Raw genomic sequence first — 22,676 nt, 5'->3', positions numbered from 1 at the left:
CCCATGCAGGGTTGGGGGGAAGCTTCCTCATTATAATAGACAGCAAGGGAATAAGATGACTCGAGATTTGTGGGCTCTCGTTTTCAAGAACTTTCATAGAAAATCTAGACTCAGATCATCCGAAAATCGTAAGATATAGGGCATATTGCATTAGAGCAAATGCTTGACAAAATGATTCAAATGAATCCCTTCCAGATCTGCGATTCTGCAAGGAAGAATAAACATTAACACTCTCAACAAGTTGGTGTCCATTATCACCAGCAATAAACGCTCACGCATAATCAGTCCAATCTGCGCCTCCAATTTGCAACTAGATCTGTCCATCTCCCCAGATCGGGGCTGTGCAATTCATCAAAACCACCTGGCAATAGGGCTGTCCAAAAGGCAGGATTGCCATGAACTTCATCTCCCAGATCTGCGTGCGCTGTCTCCTCTGATGTTTTTCAATTAAGGCCTCTTGTTTAGCCCAGAGAGGCAATAAATCACTGCCACAGCACTTTGCCTCCCGTCTTCCTTCTCATTTTGCATATAAAAGCTAATCCATCCCAAAATGCAGCCATAAGCACCAAGGCTCAGCTCATCCCCATTTGCCTCTCAGCACCTGGTTTCTTCCCCACCAAACTGCCCTCTTGAAAGCCTCAGCCTTGCAAAGCCCATATCCAGGGAAGTATCTCAGAATTCACAGCTCCAGGATTCTCAAATCGGGATGAACCTGGAAGTCACGCTTGCCTCATTTATCAAATCAACAGAATGTAGCAATAATGCCCTTTCTGGCCTATGGCTCCACTTCAGACTGAAGGCAGGGGTTACATGACTCAAACACCTGTCATGTATGATCTAGTTGAGATCCCTGTGTTGCAGGGGGTTGACTAGATGACCCTCAGGGTCCCTTTTCCAACTCTACAATTCTAGGACTCTATGATTCTACACAGAGCAGGTGGAAGCACGCCAAATATTTATTATTGTTTTCCCAAAACTTCTGGGTTTCTTTAAAAGAGGCAACATCATTCCCCCTTGCCTCTCTTTTCTTGTTCTTTACAGGCTTTTAGCCTAGCTACACCCTCCTGCCACTCCAGGATTCACAACACCTCCCAGCTCCCTGACTTGGAGTTCTTTGGATCTCTAGCAGCATTTTACAGACTGTAAAACCAATTTATCTCGATTCAGAGCCTGACCTTTTGAAGCACGGATGGCTTGGCTGCCTGCCAGGTCCATGGAAGGCTAAAAATAACTTCTTGCATTAGTCACAAATCAGAGATGGGTCCCCTTTCGGCAACACACTAATTATAAAACGGTATTGATCACAGGTCTACCATGCGGAGGATGGAGCAAGCTTGTTTTCTCCTGCTCCAGAGGCTAGGACCCGAACCAATGGCTTCAGAGTTACAAGGGAGGAAACTACGACTAAACATCAGGAAGAACTTAGCTGTTCAACAATGGACAGAGGTGGTGGAGTCTCTTTTCTTGGAGGTTTTTAAGCAGAGGATGGGTGGCCTTCTGTCATGGGTGATCTAGTTGAGATCCTTGCATTGCAGGGGGCTGGACCATATGACCCTCTGCTCCCTTCCAATGCTACAATTCTATGACCCAAGTGAGTCTCTAGAGCAACAACATCAAGAGTTCCCTGCTGTTCACTTGTGTTCCTTTGATGGTGAGAGGTGTTGGGGTTGGCCTAGGACAAGCATCCCCAAACTTCGGCCCTCCAGATGTTTTGGACTACAATTCCCATCTTCCCCGACTACTGCTCCTGTTAGCAAGGGATCATGGGAGTTGTAGGCCAAAACATCTGGAGGGCTGCAGTTTGGGGATGCCTGGCCTAGAATATGGTTGTTCTTTTGTGGTTGGCTGTGGTGGTCTTTGTTTTGTGGGTGAGTGGGGTGGGTGAGTGTTTTTGATGGGGTTTCCCAGCCCCCTCACATTTAATGTAATTGCTTTTAAGCTAGCCATCATGCTTTTCTATTATGTAGGGTGATTTCTTGCCAACCCGTCCGGGTTGTCCTATGTCTCTCACTTCGTGCTGTTTACTGAACCATTGAGGTTGCGCTAACCTAGGGTGTGGTGGGTAGGGGGCTAGTGGGGTTAGAATTAGATTGGGGTTAAAGAGTAGGGGGTAAGTTGTAAAGAGTTTCCTATATGTAGTCTTATAGGTGTTCGTTTGGGGTATTTTGGGCCGTCTGGCCCTTGGCCGGTCGGCCCTGGGTCTCAGCTGATGTGGAGGGCCATGTTCAGGGACAGGCCTTCCCCCTTGTCGTTTATGATGAGACGGTGCCTACACAAGACGGTGCCTACACAAGCAACGCTAACAAAAAGCCCCACACACATTAAGCAAAATAGAAACATTGTCACCTCTCTTCCCCTTTCCTCCCCAATGTCTCAACAAATGAAACTGATTTGTAAAAATGTTATGAGAGACATTGCACATATCTTTGTAAACCAAGAAAACCTTTAATAATAATAATAAAACATCAAGAGTTCCCAAAAATCATTGTCCCCAAAAGGTACCCAAAGCGCACATCGCATTAGCAGCCGCGTGAGTCCACCCTTTCAGTCAAACTCTAGGGGTCTAGTGACCAGCCAGCACGGCCAGTGGTCAAGAATGATGGGAGTTGTAATCCAACAAGACCCTTGCTGCAGAGTTTGGCTGAGCTGGCATAGGTGGGTTCACGCTGCCACCACCTTCCAATGCCTAGGGATATCTTCCAGGGACTGTGGTTTTCAGTGTGTGTGTTTTTGGAGATGCTTCATGTTGTTGATCTACCGCAGGCATAGGCAAACTCGTCCCTCCAGATGTTTTGGGACTACAACGTCCGTCATCCCTAGCTAACAGGACCAGTGGCCAGGGATGGTGGGAGGTGTAGTCCCAAAACATCTGGAGGGCCGAGTTTGCCTATGCCTGCTCTACAGACTCACTCACTACCTGTGACAAACAGTATTTTGCAATTCATGTGTTTTCCAGGAGGGGATCTGCCTCTTTGTTGTTGTTTTTTCCAGGCATGCCTGCCTGAGCTTGCACCATAGCTATGGAACTAGAAGAAGGTAAGGAGAGCCTGCTGACCAGACAGGTGCTTATGGGAAGGCTGCAAGCTGGCTATGAATGCACAAATACCTGCAGCTCCCAGCAACTGGTAGTGTATGGGAGCATGCAGCTTCTGAAAGCAGAGGTGGAACTATAGGGGTTTTCACCTTCTTTGAGACACCTGCCAATGGGAGGTAGACTCCAACATCATTCTCTCTCTTTTTTTGCCATATAATATTTTATTAATTTTTTGCAATACATAATCAAATTCAACACATTATTTTTCACATCTTATCCTTTTGGCTTTTTTAGAGCCTTGGCTTCCATGCAACATCATTCTCAGTCCCATCTTAGGCTACCACCTCTCTTTCATCTGCCTGCTAATAACTGGAATGAAAGCAACTGCAAACACGTCTGTTTCTATTTACCCTAAACTACGTTAGGGGAGACATTTTTCCCACGGGCTTTTTCTTTTTCTGAATGGTTCGACACAGCTGCATTAACGCTACAAACCTCAACCATTTTCAGTGTTTCAAGCTTAAACTGAGAAACCTTGGGATGCTGTGCAGGAGAGGCTATGGGCATTTCTTTTCCTGCTGTACATCACAGCACACCATTCCCCAAATGCCTGAAAGGCAGAGGCAGAACACCGCAGTAAAGCAGGCTTAGGGGCGGATAGCAGCTTTCCCCAACCTGGTGCCCTCCAAATGGCCATGCTGGGGAAAAACGTATCTGGAGGACGTTGGAGAAAGTTGGTCTGTGCCTATCCTGTAACAAGCGTTCCTAATCTAATGCTGCCTTTAACCTGGACTATAGCTTTGTAGTCCAAACAGTGCTTCTATGGAGCCGATAACACCAAGGTTGCAGGTTCGATCCTCGTATATTCCTGCATTGCAGGGAGATTAACTAGATGATCCTCAAGGTCCCTTCCAACTCTACAATTCTATGATTCTATGATTCATATTGGTAACAAGTTAGGACTAGGGGAACAAAGCATACTAAAATGTAGGAGTTTTTTCTGATAAAATATGACCTTGCGGATTTGGTGCAAAAGGAAAAAAAGAAAAGAAAACCAAACTGCATACAGAACAATATGCACCGGTTACTCGTTGCAAAATATCAGCTTGTACTTTATTTATCTTTTGCCACAACAAGGAATCATAAAGAATAGAACAGATGGAAAGTGGGGGTGGAGAGGGGGGCAAAATAACTTCAGCAAACAAACACTGGGAGAAAAGAAAAGCTCTAGTGAACTGCGGTGTCTCCCAGCACTGAAACACTCAGAAAAATTAACAGGTTTATCAAGTGTTTGCAAGGAGGTTACGTGATGTCATTGATTGACTGAGCATTCATTTCTTCTTTGTTTGCAGGGAAGTTAGACAACATGCCATACAACTTTTATCCTACACTTCCCAGTGTATTTTTCTACCACTTTGCTTATTACAAAAGGTCCCATTTGGGGGAGGAAGCCAGTTTGCTTTAAGAGCACCATATTAACACTCATTCATTCATTTATTAATCAACCTGATTAATCAACCTGAATTTCCTGGTACATGATCTGAATCCCACCTGAAAATAGCAATGGTCTGGAAGCACCCTTTGAGCAATTCACTGTTCAGAAATCACCTTTCCCAAATGGCCCAGGGCCACCTCTGGATACATGTGTGGAGCTACTTTTGTGAATGCACCCATGTATCAAACTCGCCTTGTATGCAGAAGGTTAATGCCTCCTGGTGAAACCTTGCAGCCCCCATGATGCATGAAGTTTCCCAAGTTGGCAAAGGAGGTGCTTTCAAACAATGTGCACTCTGAGATGACCCTAGCAGACGAGGACTATACCTCCAGACACCCCCAAAAAGAAGGAACTGAAGAACACACTTGTTGCAGAAAAGCAGGAGCAGGCAAGCTTTCACTGCATCAATTTCAACAACAGCCACTTGTGTGTTCAGTGCTAAACAACTTGAAACCTCTCAGAAGGAAATCAGGCCAGCAGGCTGAGAAACAGGACCGGGGGCACAGGAGAGGTTCTTGGGCTGATCCATCAGCATCCATCCAATTCTTCTCAGACGCAGCCATCCCGATTTGTCAGCTCAGACTTGGTCCCAGCGACTGCACCTCCGCCTTACAGGTGCATCACCTCTTCACAGTCTGCCAGAGCCAGCCGAAAGCCAAACAAAGAGCAGACTCAAGGAAAAATGCCTTTTGCACAGCCAAGTAGTAAAGCTGCCAGCGGGGGCGGAGAAGGTCCTCTGACTCTGCAGGGAAAAGGTATTTCCCAGAGGCCTCATGATGCAATCACAAGACTGTAGATCTTAATAAGAGGCCGTTAAAGTGACAGAGTTTCGGCGCCCCTAAAGCCCACTCATTCTGAGGCTATTTGCTGTGACTGTGGCTAATCTGTGCTGGCTGGAGGAGACAAGGGCAGGCTGATGGATAGAGCCAGTCTTCAGTTAAAAGTTACTGGCCTCCTTGTGATCCCATGAAGCCAAGAAAACTCTCTTCTTTCTCCCTTTTGCATTGGGCATCTCCTCCTCCTCCTTTCCTCCACGCTGGCTTCCGAATGCCAATGTGCAAAGCATCCCAACCTTCACAACATCAGCACAGGTTCTTAACAAGTGCCGAGTTAATTGCCCGGCTCTGAGGCTGTTACTTTTGGCAGCAGTACCTTTGCTTGGTCGCTGAATAAAGGAGCATTCTGTCCGTCACACATGATTGTCACATGGCCACCTGGCTTTCTCAAGGCCGTGCTAGACATGGGCAGCAGTAGATCGGTGTGTTTAAACCTGGATCTGCTGCCGTGGCCAAGAACGTGGATGGGGGAATGGGTGCCACTGTTTAAGGAATAAAACGGATGTGTGGGTGAGAGAAGCTCTTCTCTCAATATACACCCCCACAGCCCCTCTTCCCTACCGCTTGACTCCCAGTCTTCTCAAGCATGGAGAAAGGCAGCAAGCTGGGAGGATGAAAGGAAAAAGGCTGGGGAAAGTGGAGGGTTAGATATACACAGCACTTTTTGCTCCTTAAATTAGGCTCCTCCGCACATGGCTTCCTGTATTATTGCATACCCATAGCTGCCAAGTCTCCCGTATTCCCCGGGAAATCCCCATTTTTCCAGCTGTTCCTAGCTGAAAAAACGAGCCTGAGGCACCTTCAAAGCAAATGGGGCAATCTCAAATAAAACAGGGCACTTGGCAGGTATGTTATTGCAGCAGTCGGGATTTAAGATTTTTTTTTTGTTTTTTCCCGGTTTATTCTGCCGTGGCGGCCATTTTGGAACTGGGCAAAGCAGCATCAAAAGTCACTTCGGAGCGGACTTCCGGTAATGGTGCGCTAGGGAACGGATCGCGGAGAGGGAGCTCCGGCAATCTGGGAGCTCTAAAAAGCAGACAAAGTACGCTTTGGAGGGGGGCTGGCGCCTAAAACCCCTCCAAGGGAAAGGTGAGGGTACGGGTCCCTCACTGAAGCTGAGAAAAGCGGCGTGATTTCGGCAGAACTTGGCGGCGGCACCATTGAATGGTGAGAGTCGCTGAGAGGAGCCGCACGCAAAAACTCTACAGTGTCTGCTGCAGCGGCGCCCGAGAATCTCCGCTCCTAGCAAGCACCAGAGCTCTTCGACAAGATACATCTTAACGATAAACCGACCGTGAGTGTTACAAAGTTGACATAAAGATTACAAAACTAAGACCGCGGGCGGGAGGCTAAGTCGAAGGAGTCAGTAAACCCACCGCTGTTTAATTGCGAAAGAGCCCTCTGACAGAACAAGAGTTGTTTATTGAACAACGGGTCACTGTTTAAACGCGCTGGGGGAAGTCAGAGAGATTGAAAGAGACAGGAAAACCGAGCGCAAGAGTAAAAATAGAATTTAATTGAACAATTGATTACTATCCCTCATTTCAAGATGGAGACCGGGAGGCTTGAAAAGACATTTTGAAAGGTTCTTTTCCGAAGCGAAGGACAAGGAGAAGGAGGAGGAGGGGGAAACAGGGTGGAGGAGGAGGTGAAGAGGAGAGAAGGAGATCAAAGACATTGCAGCTGCAGCTGTTGTATCTACGTGACAAAGAGGGAAAGCTGAGGCTGGAAACTGAAAGCTGGCAGACTGCCAAGGCATCGAAACTTAGCAGACTTTTAAAGCCCATAAAGTACTCCCCCCCCCTTTTCTCTCGACTTTTTCTTTTCTTGATGAGACTGCTGTAAGGAAAGGATGATGAAAGACTGAATACACAGAAGGATACTCCCAGATAGGGAAAGGAAAGGGGAAAATTAGGACTCTGAGTATCTATCCTCAAACAGAGGAATAAAATGCCCATAAGAAAGTTCAAGGAGAATCCAGCTAGTTCCACTGCATTGGCAGGGAACCAATCAAGAAGGCAATCAATGTCAACTCCAATCCCAGAAGGTGAGTCCTTGGCAGACATAAAAGAACTGATAATAGGAATGAATAAAACTTTAAACGAAAAATTGGACTCAGTTGAAACCAAAGTGGACTCAATCGAGATTAAAGTGGGTGACAACACCAAGATGATAGAGGAGTTGACTGGGCAGATGAGAGAGCTGCATAATAAAAACAAGGAACTAGATAAAGCGGTGAAAGACATAAATGTGAAGATAGGAAAACAAGAGGAAGCAATAAAAAAGATAGCTGCAGAAAACAAAGATCTAAGATCAGTAAAGGAGAAAGAAGATGAAATGACACAAAGATTGAAAAAGAAGCAAGAGGAGCTTGAAGATCAGATTGCTTTTCTCGAGATGAGGCAGAAGGAGCTGATTTTAAGGATGAGGGGTGTCCCGGAGTCGGCAAGAGAGCAAATAGAAGAAAAAATGATTAAAGGATTGGCAACATGGCTAAAAGTGAGAGAAGAGGATCTGATGCTTGATATAGACAAGATCTATAGAGTAAGAACGGATAGGACAAAAAACTTCAAGGGACCGGGAGATGTGATGATTTTCTTAAATTCAATGCTCCTCAAAGAGAAAATTTTGCAGAGGAAAAAGGTTGAGGATTTGACGATAGAAGGAAGAACAGTAGCCATCTTCAAAGAAATTCCGAAGAGATTTAGGCTCAAGAGACAGGGCTACAAAGCAGTAACAGAGACCCTAAGCAAAAATGGAATATGGTACATATGGGAGTATCCTGAAGGATTGACTTTCACCTTCAAAGGCAAAAAGAAGACCTTTAGATCGGTGGCGGAGGCGGAAAGATTTTGCAACAGAAACAAAAAGGAACTGTTTAAAGAACTGGAGGAAGACAAGGAAGACGAAGACCTGCAAGTGGGCGAAAGCTCTTGAAGATTGTTGTATATAAAAGAACTTCTCTTCTTTTGTTTATAGGGAGACTGATCTTCTTTCCATTTCCTTTTTAGGGGGAGGGGGGACTTCTCTCCCTTTGGATAAAGATCTTCACCTCTTGTTTCTTCTTCCCCTCCCCTTTTTTCTTGTTGTAAAACAACAAGAGGAGAGTATAAGTTAAGGAATTTGGGATAAAATCTCCCTGTATTCTTTCTGGAAGGGGTTGTAGTGAGAAGTGCAGACACACTCTTACCAACTAGAGCTCTTAGGTGGAGGGGTGGAAAATTTAAACTTTGGAAATATCACATTCTTTGTTTACTTTCACCCCTCCCCCTCTTTAATTCTTTCATTTTTAAGTCCTGGTTTTGAAGTTTGTAAATTTTCTCCCCAATTTATTTTTATTTAATTGAAACAGAGTTTAAATAAAGTAATGGATTTAAATATTATATCCTGGAACGTGAATGGTTTAAACGATAAATTAAAAAGAAACAAAATAGAACATATAATAAAAAAAGGTAGCTGGGACGTTGTATGTTTCCAGGAATCTCACGTATCACAAAATCATGAAAGGGTTTTGATAAATAAGAGAATAGGAAATGAATTCATTTCATCAAATAAAAAGAAGAAAAAGGGAGTAATAATTTACGTTAAACCAAAGATTAAGGCAGAAAAGTTATTCCAAGATGAAGAGGGGAGAATGGTTGGGGTGCGTCTGTACTTACCAAAGGGAAATGTATGTATTGTAAATATCTATGCACCAAATGGATGCAAAAAGGAATTTTTTGAGAAATTGGGAAAGAAAATGGGGGATCATATAATGGATGAAGAAATAGTGCTTTTAGGAGACTTTAATGGTGTTATGCAGGGGGAGGTGGATAGAACAGAGGGGAGGAGGGGGAACGGGGGAAGACTGCCAGAAGTTTTTCGAAATTTGGTACAAAACTACAACTTAGAAGATGTATGGAGAAAAGAAAATCCAAAGGAGAAAAAATTTACTTACTACTCTGGGGCAAAAAAATCAGCCTCTAGGATTGATATGATATGGCTCTCACCGAAATTGATACAGATGACGGGGAAAACTGAAATCTTGGTTAAATCAATTACAGACCATAATCCAACAATGGTGAAAATTAAAGGGAAAGATATAAAAAATAGAAGGTGGAGAATGGATGAAAGGATATTAAATGATGAGGATTTTATACAGAAAGTTAAAAAATTACTAAAGGAATTTTATGAGAAAAATATGTCGGAGGAAGTAGAGTTAAAGACAACCTGGGATGCGAGTAAAGCCTTTATAAGGGGATTATATATACAGCAAAAAAGTAGAGTTAAAAAAGAAAGGGAAAAAAATATGGAAAAATTACAAAAGGAAATTAATGAAAAGGAAAGGGAATTGGCAGATAGTCCAAAAAATGAGGATTTGAAAATGAGAGTGAAGGTATTACAAAAAGAATTATCTATATTGGTCGGACAAGAAATTGAGAATAAAATAAGATGGCTTAAACAAAAAACATTCGAATGGGGAGATAAAGTAGGAAAATTATTAGCATGGAAATTAAGGGAAAATCAAAAAGAGAGATTAATTACGGAAATAAATTATAAAGGGAAAAAATTGAGAAGGCAAGAGGAAATACAGAAATGTTTTAATCATTTTTATAAGAACCTATATGAGGAAAAGAAATTAGATAAGGGGAAATTAGAGGAATATTTTTCAAAAAGGAGGAAAGATAAAATATTAGAAGAGGAGAGAGAAATGTTAAATAAATCAGTGTCAAAACAAGAGATATATGAAGCCATAAATAAATTAAAATTGGGGAAGTCACCCGGAACGGATGGCTTGTCGAGCAGACATTATAAAGTATTTAGAGAAGAATTAGGAGAAATCTTACAAAAAGTGATGAATGATATCTTAGAGAAGGGAACCATACCCAAGACATGGGAAGAAGGTTATATAGTATTAATACCGAAGGGAGAGCAAGAGGAAAGACAGGTAGGGGACTTTAGGCCAATTTCGTTACTTAATGTTGATTATAAAATATTTACGGACATCTTAGCGGCTAGATTGAAAAAAATATTAATTAGGATTATAGGGCAAGACCAACAAGGATTTTTACCGGGAAGAAAATTGGCAAAAAATGTGAGAGTGGTACTGGATCTATTGGAATATTTGGATTGGTCTCCGGGGAAGAGGGCAGCCTTTGTCTTTTTAGATATAGAAAAAGCCTTTGACTCTCTATCTTGGAAATTTATGAAAAGATCATTAAAAGAAATTGGAATAGATGATAAATTTATGAGAGGAATTAATTCAATATATAATAATCAAACGGCTAAGTTAATATTGAATGGAGAGGTATTAGAGGATTTCGCAATAAAGAGGGGAACAAGACAGGGCTGCCCTCTATCCCCGTTGTTATTTATAATATCAATAGAATTTTTAATAGTGGATATTAAGAAGGAGGAGGAAATTGAAGGAATCAGAGTGAAAGATAAAAATTTGAAGATAAAAGCTTTTGCGGACGATATGATTGTAATGTTAGAAGAACCAGAGATTTCAATCAAAAAATTAGAGGAGATATTAAATTCTTTTGAAGAAATATCAGGATTAAAAATTAATGAAAAAAAGACAAAAATGATGTTGAAAAATGTGGGACAATTGGACAAAAGCAAATTGCAACAAATTTCAAATTGGGAAATTGTGAATAAATTTAAATATTTGGGTATCATAATTAGTATTAATAATATAGATTTATATGAAAATAATTATGGAAAATTATGGAGGGAAATAAAGAAAGATATGGAGAGATGGAGGGGCTTAAATCTCTCTCTCTCAGGTAGGATAGCAACAATAAAGATGGCAATTTTACCAAAAATTTTATTTTTATTTCAAATGTTGCCTATATTGGGGGAGAGAAAGATTTTTGAAGAATGGAGGAGAGATTTAAGTAAATTTATATGGTTGGACAAGAAACCAAGGATCCAGTACAGATTACTTACGGATGTTAAAAGTAGAGGGGGGTGGGGGGTACCAGATTTGAGACTCTATTATGCATCATCGTGTATGTGCTGGCTTAAATATTGGTTAATATTAGAAGATGAAGAGTTACTAGAGGTGGAAGGATTTAGAAATGTTGGGGGATGGCATACATATTTATTAGAAATAGAGAAAGGGAAAAATAAACAATTTAGTAATCATGTGATCAAAAAATCAATATTTAAGATTTGGAAAGAATTTAAAAATCTAATGGAACCGAAGATACCATGGTGGGCCTCGCCCTTCGAGATGACAGCCCTAGGGAGAAGGTGGAAAAAAGGAAGATGGTTGACGTACCAAGAGGTTTTGGTGAGTGAAGAGGGACAATGGAAACTAAAACCATATGAAGAGATCAAGCAGTACTGCAACAGTTGGTTGCAGTACGTACAGATTCAAAGCCTTTTTCAGGAACATAAAAAAATAGGATTTACTATTGGAAAGTCAAAATTACAAGAATTATTAATAGAAAATAAGGAAAAGCCATTATCAAAAATATATAAATTCTTGTTAGAATGGGAATTAAAAGATGAAGTAGTTAAGGAGGTAATGATAAAGTGGGCACAAGATTTAGGGAGGCCGATCTATGCAGCACAATGGGAGAGTATATGGAAGGTTTCAATGCGATTCACGGCTAGTATGAATATAAAAGAAAATATCTTAAAACTCATTTATAGATGGCATTTGACTCCCAGTAAATTGGCCAAAATATATAGGAATGATTTAGATAATTGTTGGAAATGCGGCGAGAAAGGAGGAAATTTTTTTCATTGTTGGTGGGCCTGTGGAAAAATATATAAATGGTGGGACGAAATCTATGAAGAAATGAAAAAAATGTTGAGGTTGACTTTTAGAAAAAAACCAGAGTATTTATTATTGAGCATTATCCCAGAAAATATTCCTGAGAACAAAAGAAATATTTTTTTGTATGCGAGCGTGGCAGCGAGACTAGTGATAGCTAGGAAATGGAGGAAGGAAGATCTACCCACAATCCAAGAATGGCAATTAAGACTGATTGAATTTATGAATCTAGAAAGAATGACGGCAGCAATTCGGAATACTTCTAAGCAGAAATCTAAATTGGAATGGGGAGTGGTAGAGGAATATTTTAAAAGAAATGGTGTTAAAACAGAGTTGATGATCTGTTTAAATTAGATAGTCATGAGGAAAATTAGAATCTGGAAAATGTTAGTGTGATAAAACAAAATTAATCGAAATTGAGATAGACATGATAAATGAAGGAACGCAATTTTTAAAATATATTTAGAAGACAAGCGGTGGGAAATGACTCGGAAGGTAACTCTTTTATCCTTTTTCTTTATTTTTTTCTTTTTTCTTTTTCTGTTTGTTTTTCTTTGATTGGGAATAAGTGTATGATTGTATGATTGTGTATGATTTTATGATTTTAACTTGTTATGCTTTTTGAAACTTAATAAAGATGAATTTTAAAACTTTAAAAAAAAAAAAGTCACTTCGGAGCATGCTCCACCCAGTTCCAAAATGGCGGCAGTGCTACTTCCGGTCTGCTACTTCCGCCCGGTCCCTTATTTCTCCGACAGCAACTTGGCAGGTATGTGCATACCCTGCAACATTCTGGGAGGGCAAAGCAAGACACCCACCCACCCTCGCCCACCCAATCTCTGCTCACCTTTGCCCTTACCCACCTGCCCACCAGCCACGTGAATCCACACGAACCCTGGGGCACAGGCAGAGCCTGAGGCACCTTCAAAGCAAATGGGGCAATCTCAAATAAAACAGGGCACTTGGCAGGTATGTTATTGCAGCAGTCGGGATTTAAGAACACAGCTCTGTTGATGTTGTATTTGGTTTGGAATTGGGGGGGGGGATAAATACTCAGTGGAGGGAATTATTATTTTCTTCAACTTTTCATCAATTGATACAAAAGTACCTGAAGCTCTGAGTGCCAGACACCTCCATGTGGAGAGGGGGAAGAGAGGAGCCAGCTGGACAAGAGCAGGAGAGGGGCCCAGGGATGGGGATGGGGAAGAACGTGGCCGCCTCTCCAGAGCTTATTTGATAGGCATTTTTGGAGGGACATTCAGAATGCGTTCCAGCTGCCACAGCAGGACACACCTGAGAGGCGGGAAGAGCTGGCCCTGCTGAAGGAGAGAGGAGCCTGGAAAGCGTAGACGTTGTCACCCTCTGCGATGGTGTTCAGGTCCTCGTCGTCCGAGAAGGAGCACCGGAACCCTGATTGGCCCAGCTCAGCCAGGATCACCTGCAGCGGCAGAGTGAAATGGTCAGGGCCTTGCAAGGCTTGAGGACTTAGGCGGCATATGAGAAAGGAAAACCTCATTGGCTTATATGCAGTTCGCAGGGGACAAGGGCACCCAGAGCATGGGGGCAGGAAGAAGTCTGGCTTACCTGGTCAGGTGAAATCTTGCCTTCCTCTGCCACCATTTCCCTCAGCTTTGCCACGGTACTGAGGAGAGGCACAGCCAGGCCCACACGCACAAATCGTTGGCTCTTGGATTGGAAGACAAGGGTGACGTTCAAAGGCCTAGAGGGAAAGGGGCCGGGAAAGGGAACTTAGGGTGGTGCAGCAAAATGGCCACCAAATGGCAGCCCTGCCCTGCCCTGCCCTGCCCTGCCCTGCCCTGCCCTGCCCCACCCTGGTGAGATACAGGGTGCAGCCAGAGCCCTGGGACCCATATAAATAATAAAATTTTTGTTAGTTCTGAAGACAGCCCTCAACAGGGAAGTTTTTAATGTTGAAGACTTTTGTGCTACCCAAAGTGGACCTCAGGGTTCTAGCAAAAACAACAACAACAACAACAACAACAACAACAACAACAACGTAGCAGCAAAGTAGATCCTAAAAGGTTGTAAAGCAGCTCATGTCTGCTTTAGACACACTCGTCTCTTCTCTCCTGCATGCAACCCTCTGTCTTCCTTTGCTCCAGCAACAGCTGACAAATGGGAGCTGCCTACCAGAGGCCTGGCTAAGCCCTCCAGCTATTAAAGAAAAGATGGCACCAAGCATCAGCCACAGCAAGCAGAACTGGGAGTGGCGTTGCTGGAAGTTGGTGACTGGCTGTGACTGCAAGTTTTTAGCTGGAGGGGAAAGTCATTACTGGCTCATCTGCAGTCTGCACAGGGCAGACTCTGCATGCACTCCTGCACCATCAGAAAGGAGATGTCAGAGGAGCCTAGTTAGCTCCGCATTTGGGAGTGAAACTACCCACCGGGGTGGGGGAACAGCAGACCCATCTGTGGATCAAAAACAGATAAATGTGGATAATGTGGATTAGTCTACAGAGGGTGAGTGGAGATTGAGCAGGTGGGTGGGTCTATAGAAGTGTGGGTACTTGGCTCACATACCTGGTCTGGCGCAAAGGGATGGGCAATGAGATGCACAGGAAGGGATCAAAGGTGTTGCTCTGCTTTAGGCAGTGAGGGCAAGTCAAGGAGGACCTAGAAAGGAAGGGAGAGAAACAATGTAGGGCTGACCTCACACTTTGTATTCTAGGAGTATGAAGCACATATCTGGCCTCAAGGCTTAAAAGGTGAACTTGTGGAATGCAGAATAACTAAGGTCCCAAGAGGTCAGCCCTTGTCAAATTTGCCCATTAACAACTTGGAAATAAACACTGGTGAGGTCCATGAGACTCGCTTCCCAGTAAATTTGCTTAGATTTACCATTTTAATCTCACAGGTACAGTTGCATTGCTCCAGCTGAAGAGCTGTTCGGGGGGGTGGGGGGCTTGTTCTACAAAAAGAGGGTTGAGTCAGTAGACTCCCCACAGAAGAATGAACACAAGGAAGATCTGCACCCAGTCTATGAGTATTATCAAGAGCAGCATGATACTGAAGTCACTTTGAGGAGCTTAAGATCAGACAGTTAATAGTTCTACATTTGTATCCCTGTAAATTGACTTTCCATAAATGAATACATTCTTCCCTGTCCCCCAGGCAACAACATTATTGGTTACTACACCCAGGCTCATCTTCTGTGTCACTGTGACCAGTTCCATGCCACAACCAGCGATTCTTTTATCTACAGGGTAGATGCTACAAAGTATTTTGAAGCTCTTATCTCTGAATGAAACTTTTTTTCTCCCGTAGTTGCCCTGGGGTGGTAACATGTTTTACACACATGCTGAAAAACAAAGCTGACCCCTCAGCTCACATCCAACACTGAGTTCACTGTAATAACCAAATCGCATTTTGTTCATCCAGCAGTGTCTCTCTTCCTGACACTTGTTTGTAGCCTCATAGCGCCAGATCCGTTTCTGCGACGGAGACATTCTGTGCTTCACCAAGATGATTTGTGGCTGACTGAAGCAATCCCCTTGATGCATATCAATACATACCCTTGGTTTCAAAGAACAGATAAAAGACCAAAGCTACAATACTGCAAGCAGGGATCATCCCTGCTCTTTCTAGGCACAGGACCACCCTTTGAAGCTCCAAGTCAGAGTGGTTATTTTTTGCCCCACTGCTTTCTCCAAGAAAACTGTTCTTTAATGCTGAATCAGAACAAGCGGCAATTTTGTGCCGTTTGCTCCAATTCAGCAGTAAAGAGTGGGTTTTCCACAAGTAGCCCTCCACCCAGCAGGGCCACCCATTCCACCAAAAGTGGACTTATTTCCTCGGCAGTGAACAGAGCCGATCATCAGAAGTGAGACCAGCTTTTAATGAGATTGGCTCAGTGGTGCAAGTCCTAGCCAGTTAATGGGATTGCACCTAACAAGATTACCTGGGAGTTCAAGCTCCATTATGTGGCATAAAAATAAAAGATTTCCCAAAAGGAAGAAGCAGCGAGGGTTAGACTCAACATGCAGGGCTGAATCCATTCTAGAAAGGAAAACAATCAACTACTCCCTAATAATAGAAAGTTACCTTCACCTACGTGGATACTTCAGGTAAGTCCCTTTTTCATCAGTGGTGCAGTCTCCCTTAAACATACAGGTGCGCTTTCAGTAGGGCGCAGGTAACACCCTTCATGATGCCATGCCACCCAAAAGCACTACTGCATCTGCTTTTCTGTAGCACAGTTTTGCCAAATGACACAGAACGACCCCTTTGGATATGCATTTGTAGGCATGGAGGCACTGTGCATTACCCCCCCCCCCAAAAAATGCATCCACAACATAGGATTTGCCATGGTATCTACATTCAGTTAGAGTCAGACCAATCCATTGCACTAAACAGACTTCTAGCAGATACATGTAAAAGACTCAGCTCTTGTACCTGTGAAGGAACAAAAAACGGAGGTGTTTGAATGCTTGGCCTCCCCCATCGACAAACTGCAGCCAACATCTCGAGACTAATGGCCAAACTAAATGTGACAGCAGATCAGATTGGCCAATGGATTTTTCTTTGTTATAAGGTGTTGCAGGGGAGAAGGAAAGATTTGGATCAAGGGCACAGCACTGGGAGACAGTCTAACCCCCCACTACCGCCATCATTTACATTTAAATCTGCCCTCTAGGAAGCTGGTATTAGTTATGGAGGGGTGGGGAGTCAGGTATTGTGTAGCAGGAGCCGCTTTGCTCAGTACTTAAAGCTTGCCCTATCTCATTCTTTGCAGCTACCCTTGAAATATTATTTTAAAAGACACAGAGTCCTATTTTTATCTGCATTCTTTTGCTCCCACTCACTTTCACACAACCCCACTGCATGCACTAGCAGTCTGACTTTGCCAAGGTGAAACCATCAGTAGAAGCAGACAACCTCCCCTCTCTCGAGAATTTGACATCTGGTGCACTATTTGCCCTCCTATATCATCACCACCACCACCACCATCATTTAATTAACGAGGAACACAGCTCAGTCAGTAAAGCATGGGACTCTTGATCTCATGGTCATGGGTTTGAGCCCACGCTGGCCGGGGGGGGGGATTCCTGCATTGCAAAGGGTTGGACTAGATCAGGCATCCCCAAACTGCGGCCCTCCAGATGTTTTGGCCTACAACTCCCATGATCCCTAGCTAACAGGACCAGTGGTTGGGGAAGATGGGAATTGTAGTCCAAAACATCTGGAGGGCTGAAGTTTGGGGATGCCTGGACTAGATGGTCCCTGCCGACTCTACAATTCTATAAGGAAAGCCCCACTGAATCAGGCCAAAGGCCCATCTGGTCCACTAATGTTCTCAACAGTGGCCTACCAGATTCCTATGGAAGCTTACAAGCAATAGCACTTTCCTCACTTACAATTCCCAGCATGTCAGAGGCATGGTTTCTCTGATCCTGGAGTTAACACATAACCATCAAGATAGCCTTATCCCAGTGAATGTGCCTAATCTCCTTTTAATGCTGTCAAAGGCAGCAGCCATCATTACACCGTGTGATAGCAAATTCCATAGCTTAAGTCTAAGAAGAGTCCTAGCGGATAAGATCAAAGGGGGAAATGGAGGTCTCCGATTGCAGTAGGACTCGAGGCTCCGAGTTTTCTCTCACACACACATTTAAGGAAAGGCCTCACTATCGGGGGAGCCGGAGCACATTTCCCACAGAAGAAAGGCCAAAGTATTGGGTGAGGAATTTGTTTAGAAAATGCCTAGAGGGGGGAATAGCACCGAGGTTTACAAAATTATGCATGGAAAGAGAAACAGAGAGGGAGAGAGGTTCATCTTCCCCCTCCCTCAGCCATAAGACTAGAACTTGCGATCACACGACGATTCTGATTAAGGGGTAGATTCAAGACGGACAAAAGAAAGTACTTTTTTTCACACAGCTAATGGAATTCGCCACCAGAAAGATGTGGGGACGGGCGCTATCTTAGATGTCTTCAAAAGAGGATTAGACGAATTTGCAGAGGGGGAACCAGTCTGTCAGTGACTATTGACCGTAATAGCTAAACCCCAAGCTCAGAGGCAGTTGCTGGGCGGGCGGAGGGGTGGGGGTGGGGGGAGGGGGAGGTCAAAGAACAGAAGAGGGTTGTTCCCTTTGTGTCTGGGCTGCGCAGAAGCATCTGGCTGAGCACTGTGGGAAAGAGGATTCTGTGCTAGGAGGAACTTTGGAGGGATCCAGCGGGTCTCTCTTGACCTTCTCTGATCACAGTGCCAGAATACAAGAATGACTATCAATGGCACTGTGGCGGCTCTCCACCCCCACCCACCCCCACCCAAAGGCCATGCATGAATAAGAAACCCTGGCAAACTCAATCTCCCACCTGCTGCCATTCCCACTCAGGTACCAAGTTTTGAAGAAGTACTCTATCCAAGCTCTGCAGGGATATTATATATATTTAATGGAAATAGCCAGTTCGCTTCCCGAGCTCTCGCTCTCGCTTCCTCCCCACCCCACCCCCACTCAAATGAACACACACACACTCGCGTCCTAAATTAAAGTCAAGCCAAACTCCGAGCCCTACTTTTTCCCTTCCTTCACCAGCCAGCTCAGAGCGGAGCAGCACTGCACCGTTAATAGATCGTTTGCATATAGACAGGCTTTGACGCACAGATCTGAAGTTGGCAGGCTGAAAATGAAAGCAGCCCCTTTTAATAAGCATTAATGGGAAAGGGATTAATTGGGGAGTGGAGAGCTGCTTGGCATGCCTGGCGTGTCTCTCTCTGCCAACCAGCACGATGGGAAAGGGGGCCCTTTGGGGGGCACATGGGGTTAGGCTGGGCATGGGGGAGGCTGGCTCAGCAAGGAGTAATCTAAAGCTCCTCTTCTGCTTCGCTGCAGAAGGTGGGTGGAATCTTAAAACTGCCTCAGATACCATGGAAATTGCAACCACCACATGTAGGCGCTACTGGAGAACAGATTTGCAGCAGAGCAGGCAGCAATTTTTTATAATGCGGTCCGGAGCAAAACAACAGAGCCTCTGCTGATCGAGGGTGCAATTGTGTTGACTATTTAAGGAGTCCCGGGTGCTCCTTTTCATTTTTAATGAAAACCTAAACTTCTTTCAATTTTGGAAACCAATAAAATTTGTGCATTTGTTCTCTTCCGCAATAATTGTTCAGCTCCACTAGGCACATGGAAGGGCATGAAGATATACAGAGTAATGACACCCTGTTGCTTCCTAGCTGCCTGCCCTTCCCTCGCACACCAACCTGCCTCCCTGGCTTCTGAGATTACACCAACCATTGCCCACAAAAATAATCAAACTCACATTGATTGCCATAAGGGCTAGAAACCTGCCCCCCCCCCTGCAAATCTCAGGCTACTGAATTTAATGCTCCTTGCAGAGCACACACAAAACCATGGTGTATATATACACACGGCACAGGCAGAACCCCACGTAGAGCAATTGCCCTGCACTTCTATTAGTTTTTGTGATGGCTCATGCTAGGAAATAAAGCCTGCCAAAATGAGACTTCTCCAGAGCTCAGGAAGGGGCCAGTTCTGTCACACGGGGTCATTTCAATTTCCTGCCAGAAAGGATGTTTTTGCTCACAGGATGCAAGCTGGGAAGTGGCATGTGGCATGCAAAGCAATGCAAGGTGGGGTGAGGGTGCCTTTTTCTCTGAGCGCATTTCCAGGTGGAAATGCTTGCTTGCATGGATATCAGCTGGGGGAAAGTAAGGTGCTGAAAAAGTGGTTTCCTGGAGCCTAGCATGTGCCCCTGCGGCATTTGCCTAGCTACCACCACGCCAGCCACCCTTTCAAACACTACAACGGGTTGCCATGGAGATGGCTGCAAAGTCACACGGTGGAGCAAAGCAGTGCAAGCCTGAGACTTGGGAGTGAATATGGGGGATTGGGGGGCTGGCCTCTCCTATCTCCCACCTCTGCTCCTCCAGAATGGGGATTGGGGTTAATGCAAATTCTCCACCTCATAGGAAGCATTAACTGCAAGGTGCCACTGTAGCAGGGCATCAATGGCCCTGGGAACACCTCTGTTGGGCTGAAGGTGTGACAAGTGAACTAGTTATTATCTGTTTATTAGCAAAATATCTGTCATTATGAGGGAAGGGAGGGAAGATTTGTGCATTGCCAGGATCTGTGGGGGAATACAGCTGTCTACTCTGTGGAGCTCCTTAGCGGTAGAGGTTTGGCAAGAACCATTCCTGAAACATGAAAACTCTATTATTTAACCAACCAATATCTATTCATGCTTTGGATTATGTTTCACACATACTCCTATGGATTTTATATTTTTGTGTGATATATTTTACGAGGAGGCAGATTACAGTGGTACCTCGGTTTATGAACACAATTGGTTCCGGAAGTCTGTTCAGAAACTGAAGCGTTCATAAACTGAAGCGAACTTTCCCATTGAAAGTAATGGAAAGTGGATTAATCTGTTCCAGACGGTCCACGGAGTACTTAAACTGAAGCGTTCATAAACTGAAGCGAACTTTCCCACTGAAAGTAATGGAAAGTGAATTAATCCATTCCAGATGGGTCTGCGGCGTTCGTAAACCAAAAATTCGTAAACCGAGGTGTTCATAAACCGAGGTTCCACTTGTAAATAAATACAAGTCACTCGCCAACTAGGCAAAACTACAGAGCACACATTACAGTGGGCCCCACAATCACTCACACACCCAAGCACTGTTCAGTGTGTGATGAGATGAGCTCTTCCACTCACCCCAACACTGTATGCAGAACTCGATGTCTTGAGCAGGCAACACGCAGAGAGATGTAGCCTTCATTTCCTTCCCCCTGAGATATCTTTTTGAGGAAGATCACTTTTGGGTGGTCCACCACTGAACGAGAGTTTTAACACAAGTCACGTGTTCAAATGTGACACTCTTTATCCTCTGCCAGATAACACTTGCTCAGATTTTAAAATGCAACGGAAACCACCTTGGACAGCGCAATCTGTGCCACCAACTAAGACAAGGCATTCTGCAGATCTGGTGATGGGCAGTTTGCCGACTAAGTGACAGGTAGAACCAGCAATAATGAATGGGCCACTCAGACAGATGGAGCATCTGACTTTGCTCCAGTTCCATTGGCAGGGGGAGATCTCCCATAATGATTGCTTTTGCCCCTGAAGTGGCACCCATTGCTGTCGACACAAACTTCCGAGGTTTTTTTGGCATACGCCGTGGAGTTCAACTGAGGCCACCCTCCAGAATGCACCACTGAGGAAACTTGATTCATTTAGTTCTCTCCCTGCATAAGGTCCTCTAAGCACAAGCTGTAGAGGTCCACATGCGCTGGAATAAATTTAACTTTGCAATCTCTAAGCCACTTTACTCTACTAAAGCCTGTCTGACATGCTCCGGCCCCTTAATGCAGCAGCCTTTTTGGTTAACAGCTGTCAGCTTCATTCTGGCTCCACAAGTGTCACTGGCTCCACCAGCTTGCGTGCCGCACAGAGGACAAATCGAGGTGCCATCACTCTAATTCCATGCAGATTTTGCCAGCATCTGAGATTTCCTTATTTTCTAAGCACAACTCATCTCAAAGGGCTCTTAACCTTTCCAAAACCCACTTTCTGCTTGCTGGTTGTTTCAAGGCACCTCTTCTGTTCTCCAAATACAGTATAACAAAGCAAAGCAGATGTGGTTTGGGAATAGGGATGATCAAGCCTTATTCTATGGACCCAAAAGCCCAGCTGATGCACTTCAAAACTCATAAAACTGGAGCCAAGCCAGGATATGTTTCCATATTTTCACACAAGCTCTGACAGCACGAAACAATACCCAAAGGGAAATACTGGCCTGAAGATCTGTGGTGCTAGCTAACAGCAGCTGCTCCAGTTTTGATCATGATGTGAAAGCAGCTGTTGATCCTATCGCAGGTACTAGATATCAGCATCATAGCTGTTTCTCTTCCTAATGGTAAAGGTACCCCTGACCGTTAGGTCCAGTCACAGACGACTCTGGGGTTGCAGCGCTCATCTCGCTTTACTAGCCGAGGAAGCCGGCGTACAACTTCCAGGTCATGTGGCCAGCACTGACTAAGCCGCTTCTGTTGAACCAGAGCAGCGCACGGAAACGCTGTTTACCTTCTCACCAGAGCAGTACCTATTTATCTACTTGCACTTTGACATGCTTTCAAACTGCTAGGTGGGCAGGAGCTGGGACTGAGGAATGGGAGCTCACCCCGTCGCAGGGATTCAAACCACCAACCTTCTGATTGGCAAGCCCTAGGCTCAGTGGTTTAGACCACAGCGCCACCCACTTTATTGTTTCTCTTCCTACCTTATCAATAAAGACTGGAGTCTCTCCAAATAAAGGCTGGGTGTGTATGTCCAATTCTCCAGGAAACAATGGGGTTTTGTTGGCAAGAAAATATCCAAACACATAGAATTCTATGTGCTGCAGAACAAATAGGCTTAACAAGCAAACACAGAAAAGCATGAGAGATAACCAGGATACACAAGTGAAAGTGCTTCTTCACACAATGCAAAAATAAAGACTGTGTGGCCATGCAACTGGCGAGTGCAACAGGCTAGATCAGGGATGGGGAACCTGTA

General features: G+C 44.3%; 1 protein-coding gene across 1 annotated transcript in view; it reads right to left on the bottom strand.

The window, feature by feature from the left end:
• Positions 1-22,676, bottom strand: part of USP43 (ubiquitin specific peptidase 43) — a 92,377-nt gene that overhangs the window by 28,000 nt on the left and 41,701 nt on the right. The window contains exons 4-6 of the mRNA XM_060271792.1: positions 14,673-14,765; positions 13,716-13,851; positions 13,425-13,569 (exon numbers count right to left, since the gene is read on the bottom strand). Coding sequence (XP_060127775.1) covers positions 13,425-13,569; positions 13,716-13,851; positions 14,673-14,765 — 374 coding nt within the window. The remainder of the gene's footprint in view (positions 1-13,424; positions 13,570-13,715; positions 13,852-14,672; positions 14,766-22,676) is intronic.

The sequence above is a fragment of the Zootoca vivipara genome, chromosome 2, assembly GCF_963506605.1.
Source record: "Zootoca vivipara chromosome 2, rZooViv1.1, whole genome shotgun sequence".
In the NCBI taxonomy this organism is placed as follows: Eukaryota; Metazoa; Chordata; class Lepidosauria; order Squamata; family Lacertidae; genus Zootoca; species Zootoca vivipara.
The sequence above is the reverse complement of the archived record's forward strand: the minus strand, read 5'-3'. Positions and strand labels throughout refer to the sequence as shown.